The sequence below is a fragment of the Morone saxatilis genome, unplaced genomic scaffold (assembly GCF_004916995.1).
Source record: "Morone saxatilis isolate NCDOM2014 unplaced genomic scaffold, NCSU_SB_2.0 Contig9, whole genome shotgun sequence".
In the NCBI taxonomy this organism is placed as follows: domain Eukaryota; kingdom Metazoa; phylum Chordata; class Actinopteri; family Moronidae; genus Morone; species Morone saxatilis.
Window position 1 is genome coordinate 7,647,831 of NW_023340268.1, and position 6,394 is coordinate 7,654,224.

General features: G+C 41.1%; 1 protein-coding gene across 1 annotated transcript in view; it reads right to left on the reverse strand.

The window, feature by feature from the left end:
• The window catches only part of rbms3 (RNA binding motif, single stranded interacting protein), a 259,572-nt gene that overhangs the window by 250,649 nt on the left and 2,529 nt on the right, over positions 1–6,394 (reverse strand). The window contains exon 2 of the mRNA XM_035681075.1: positions 5,573–5,752. Within this exon, the coding sequence (XP_035536968.1) occupies positions 5,573–5,746 (174 nt within the window). The 5' untranslated portion in view covers positions 5,747–5,752. The remainder of the gene's footprint in view (positions 1–5,572; positions 5,753–6,394) is intronic.

Below are 6,394 nucleotides of genomic sequence, written 5' to 3' on the forward strand. Positions count from 1 at the left end.
CATGTGGCAGGAAAGATTTCCTGTGTTTTCCTTGTGTTCAATAATTATTAATTGTTTGATTCAAAGTATCCGTTATTGTTTAGCAAATCAGTACAATTATATTCAGAAAATAGAAATGGAGTTGAAATGAAGTCTGCATTATTATATTTGATATACTGATGCATGAAAAAGACCTTTCCCACAGCAGACATGTCATGGCAGTAAAAGCACAGGTGAAACTAATTTTGTTAACAACTTTTTTAAATTGTACTTATATTTGCTTTACTCAGGATAGCATTACAGTAATGACAGTATCATGCAGTTGTACTGTATCTGCCAGCATTTTTCTTTGCCGGCACACTTTAGTCACATCTCACCTCTCTGCAAAGCCACCGTCTGCAAAGGCATTTTCCTTGAAATAGTCTGGTGCATGGCAGTGAATATTTGTGCTGTCAAAGGATTAAGACATCACAGCATATCTAAAACTATTAAAGCTACAATTTATATTACTTTCCTGACACAGCTGAGCAGAGAAGCCATTAATTTTCTCAACAGTAGTAAGGACTTTTTAAAGGTCCCTACAATTGTGGAGGTTTTGAACTGCTGTGCTAGCCGCTCCACACACACACACCACACATTCCACACACACACACACACACACCACACAGAGGAAATCATTCAGTTATAAAGGGTTCAATTTGTTGCAGTAAAAACAGGCAGCCATTTGCATCTATAAACGTTCAGTATTTGACAAGGTGCCAGTTACCTCGCAAAGAGTCTGCTTGCAAAGAGCACATTGTAATTTGCAGTTTAATGTGAATATCACTGTAATTTGCGTATTGTGCTGTTTCCATGATCAGGCATACTGCAATATTGATCAACCTGCGCTTTAGGAAACCTGCAGAAGCTTGGGGCAGACTCCTGGGCTGCTCCCTCCGCAACCCATCAGCCCACCTCCACTATTCATATCCGGAGGAGGGTGTGGGATCGATGGCATGCCGGGATGCTATTAGAGCCGAGGCAGCTAGGCAGCCAGGCAGCCAGAACTTCAAAAGCAAAGTGTGGGAGGAGAAATAACACAAGGTAATTATCTGGGCCCCGCTAGCTACCACCGAGGTAATCTGTAGAGTGGAGGACGAGGGGGGCTGTGGAGGTGGTGTTCAGGATGTCTGTCCATATTTGCCTCAACTCACTGCACTCTGCTCACTCCAGCAATGCTGACGAAGAAGACAAAAACTTTTTCTGGCACACAGGTTTGTACATTGTATCCTGATAGCTACCATATTTACCTGACAAATGGAATGGTAAAACTGCTGACCAGTTTCAGAGGCGACATAGCTAATGCTGTTCATGAAATACAAAGAAAGTAGTAATCACAGTCAATCACATCTCAACCTGTCACACTGCAGCTGAAGCCAAATTGCTTAGCAAGGTGAGAAGCCATCTGCTTTTCCAGTTATCTTAAAAGTCGTGATGAGTGAGGAGCCATTAGGCAAATGCTCCAAGAACATCTGGACAACGAGTCATCACAAAGTCAAGAAAGTTCCACTTATCTGACTGCTGCTTACACAAGTTGATTTTATTGGTTAACAAACACAAAATTCATTCTGACTAACATCTGCACGGATTTTAATTTTCTGATCGCTCATTTGGAAGTGTACACAAAATCTTCAGACAGAGCAATTGAATATAATTTGCTTTCTCTGTTCCTGAATGTTTCTCATTTGTGTAATCAAATATAACAGCAATAATCACTGGTACAACTATTCCACTCCACGCCTAAAAGCTCAATCTCCAATGATTCATTTCTAATGGAAAGAAAACACAAATTACCACAGATCGGCCTGTTTTACATACATATGAGCGATGAAAAAACCTCCTGCCTTCCTGTAGAAATAGTGCACACAACCACACAACGCATGCTCTTAAAATAGAGAACAATTATAAAACTGCCGGATCAGCACACTAACTCCTGTGTGTGGACATAAGCTTTGTGCTTGCTGACTTATTTCTGCTTCCAGTGCAGTTAATGAGTTAAAGGTCAGTAGGCTGTTATGACACCAATTAGTGCAATACTTCAAATCAGCACTGTAGCTCATCATCAGCGGCTGATGCTTTGAGATTTCAACAAAGCTAATTGCAGAATAATGAGCACAAACCGATGCTATTACGGTGAGGTATGTTATCAGAAATAATCCCTTGGGGTGGTTTAGAGGTCATGTATTGCACTTCAGCTAGTGTCGCGGATCAACACAGGGGTCAGAGTACAGCGATGTGGCGTGGGTTATGTTGAGGTTAAAGTGCAGGGTCAGCTTTACAGTAACACCTTCTGCTCAATGCGAAAGGAAATCTTTACCTCGTATTTGTCTATAAAACACATGGTTCCTGAGGGGATCGAACCTGAGAGTTGTTTTCTTTTTATTTGCACTGAAGAATCGACACATTTTAAAGCTGAACTGCAATTAAAATTCATTTTGGCTAATAAATCAGTCTGGGTTTGTTTTCACTTGTGTACTTCACTGGTCAAATGAAGTTTTATTTTTCTGCAGTGACAGAGACCCATACATTGGTCCTCAGGGTGCATGAATTTTTGGTTCCAACTGACATCGTCTGTATTAGATTAGTGCAATACCTGTTTGGGTGGACACAGAATCAGTGCTAATGATAGAAAGCTAGGCTAACGAGCTTGACTATTTTTCACAGTCGATGAGTTATATGGTGTCATGTGGTCAACTATACTGAATCCAGGATACTTAATTGTGACCAGTTATGCACAATTTAAACTTGAACTTCTGATTCTTAAACCCACCACGCACCCTGAAGCTATGTGTTACATTAACGCACTTTTCTCAGATTTTATATTTGCACATTGCAAATATCATTACATGTCATATTATATTCCCAGACATGTTTTGTACATTCCTGTACAGCGCATCACTAATTTATTTAAATATCCGGCCATATTGTATATATTCTCAACCAAGGTGTCAACAGAAATCAGCCAACCTCCATGTGACAATAGTATGCACTGATGATTCTGACACTGAGAATGTGAAAAAAATCATACCATTCACCATTAGCTTGCTTCACAAGACATGAAACCAAAGTTAGCAGATAATATCACAACCAGGAGCATTTGGGGACGTAAGTGCTCCCTCAAGGGCACTTCATCAGTGCACTGCTAGGAGTGAAATTAATTTTAAACCTTTGAACCTTCTTTTTCCCCTGGGCATTCAGATTCCGGAGACAGTCTGGGGATTCAAACTGACAAATTTACTTTCATCAGCTGACTTCCTTAACAGCTGACTGCACTGTGGACGAGACTGCGGTGAGCCACCGGTCAGACTGCGCCACCTCATTCTCTATGATGTATAACTAATAAACAACAGGGCAGGCCAGAGGCAAGCAGCACCCTTTAACAAGGACAAGAACACTGGTCCATTTCCATCGATGACAACTTGATGAATAAACTCTCCAGACTAATCAATGACACCAGAGCTCCAGGAGCCAGCCTGCCAACTGGCTGGTCAGGCAGTGTCAGAGGCACACACACTCCCAGGGACACACTCAGTGAATTGCAGTAGGTGTTGACTCAACTGCTAATTAACTAACAAAGAGCACAAAGATGAATAAAAATACACACACATACCCACTCTCCTTTTTTCACACACGCACACTTACACCGACATGTGTAATGACAGGGGCTGTGGCCTTGTTGCCCATTGTCTGCCACTTGGGGATACCCACTGTAAAATCCTCTGCTCTCTTAAACTGAAGAAGCTAACGCTTTCATGCCTCATTGCTTCACAATGTGGCACCAACAACTAAAGACAGACAAATGCCACTGTTCAACATAAACACTGTGTACTCAAGTGTATGCAGTGGTAAGAATCATTATGACAGCTTTTACTTTCAGTTGTGTACCATGAGGATGTAATGCACCGATGCATCAGTAGACAATACAGTATGTAGCTAATTGTTGGAACCAACTGTATGAAGGAAACCAGAAAGCCCTGCTTGTGTGTGTGTGTGTGTAAGTCCTCCTTGTTTCATTGAGCCAATTACATCTAAGAGAGGAAGTGATTTTTTATCCAGCCTTGTGGAGAGTGTGTATCGTATTTCCCACCAAAATCTGAAAAACGTCAAAGTTCTCCTTTAATTTGCATGGTTAGTGGGATGGTAAGTTTTACAAAATAACACTGGTAACAATATCTGACTAAAGGCGGGCATGAAAAGGTTACATTTTTTGTATTTATGTAACTATTACAGCTGTGTCAGTCGGAAGAGTTGGGCCAAACTGGCCATTGGTCATTTTCTATAACTCCATAGCTAAATGAGCAATAGATAGAAAATCCTAACCTTGAGAAGCAGCTGCAAAACAGCATTGCACCTACGACCTATACATAATCTAGTTATGGAAGACTTTTATTTCAGTATGACTGCACATAAATGCAGCATTTCATGAATGAAGCTGACTTTAAATGTATCTGCATGTGTAAAGCTTTGATGAATAAACATGAATACCAAAATACAATGACACATTTTTGGGTTAGGAGCATATCTACTTGGGTGGGCCTCTCATATATATTCTCTACAAGACATCACTGCTATAAAATTCTAATAGAAAAACAAGCAATAGATTTAAGATATATAAGGAACAGTACATCCCTTGCCAGTAATGGCCTACTGCTTTGACAAGCTGCAACCACACCTAAAACAATTACATTATTTTACATTTTTAATATTTTCTGATGTTATCTAAATACTTCAAAAGCCCTTTACCTCACCAAGATTGAAGACTCGAAAGGGTTATGTCGATTACAGTTGGCTCAAAGGACTCAAAATTGATACAGCAAGCCATGACAAGCATCCCATTCAGAGCTGCCAGTAGCAGTCAGTCCAGTCATCTAGTGAATGTTTTCGTATATCTGTTCTGTTTATTCTGCCGCTATCTCTTCTCTGCTCAGAGGCCTATAGAGCCTCTCAGGCTGATTGACAGAAAGAGGTTCTGGCTCCTGCCAGAGAATCATGATTGACGTACTTGAGATGGAAGAGAGCCAGAGAGGATTTTACTGTCATTCTTGGACGTGCAAGGGCTCCAGGATGGCAGAGGGTTGATATGTTTGAGAATGAGCACGTGGTGGCTGCACAAGCTACTGAGGTCTGTATGTAATAATAGGCAAATCTTAATTTATGTATCATAGCTGTGGTTTGTAGACAGTGTTTAACAGTTTTCATGGCAACATAACTACACATCACCTACTTCCTTTGAAACCACTGAAAGTCAAAACCAAAAGTACCTACGGTTTCACTTTTTCTTGCAGCAACACTGGTGAGCAAACAGGTCCTTCCACCACTTCAACCAACCACACTTCTTGGCAGTAATCAATGTTTACCATTGAATGCCACAAAACATGCAAAATGCATTGCAAATTGGCTAAATGAATATGTTTCTCTATGTAAAAGTACAGGACATCTCACCCCGAATAGCTCAACAGACAGGCAGGAGTTCATCACTCATCACATACATGTAGACACACCCACTCATAGCACAGCAGATGCAGATATGCAGCTGTGAGAGTCTGCAACTTACTTTTTTGTCGTCTTTCTGGTTTGCAGGCTGCGCATCCTTACTATGGTTGTCAGTGGAAGGCCTGCTGCTGGCATCCGTCTGTCTGTCGTCCAGTTCATTTTGCTGATTGGCCCCTGACCGGGGAGAGCCCAGAGGGCAGGGCTCTGGCTGCTGAACACCACTCTGGACCTCCATCTTCCTCTTCAGCACCATGAAAAGAAAGATGGTGGAGAAGAAGGTGGGAAAAGGGATTAATTAGACAGGCGGTGATTTATTTGTTCTCAGAATCATGTCTCCAAAAACACGCTGATCTACTGAGGTGCTGATGAGTGCAGGAAGAGCTAATAAGAAAATGTTGGCTGAACTTTCACTAGATGATATAAAGATGCAGTGACACTAAGAGAGACGTTTCATATAAATCTTAATCAGAAGCTTCAAGGTAAAAGCAAATATCCTCCTGAAGGTTACATGAAGCATTTGTGTGCAAACCAGAGAGTTGTCTTACAATAAGGCTTTACAAAAGGGTTATCATACTAATGCGCAATTTTTTGTAAGTAGTTAGTTAGACTCACAAGCCAGTCCCTAAATTCTTCACTCAATAGAGAGTGAGTACTTTCTCCTAGCCTCCAATGCTAAAAGTCGAAACTGGAAACAATTAGAGAGTTAAAAAAAAGTCTCTAGGGCGGTGACATTGCCATGACATACAGAAGTCTTTTGAACAGTGGCGCGCCATATAACATTGCTTGGGGCATCCACTTTTAATATTTTAAAAAGTTCTGTCTGTGTTACAAAGTGATTCGCTGTATAAGTTTATTTCACTACTGAGGAGAATGGGGGGGGGGG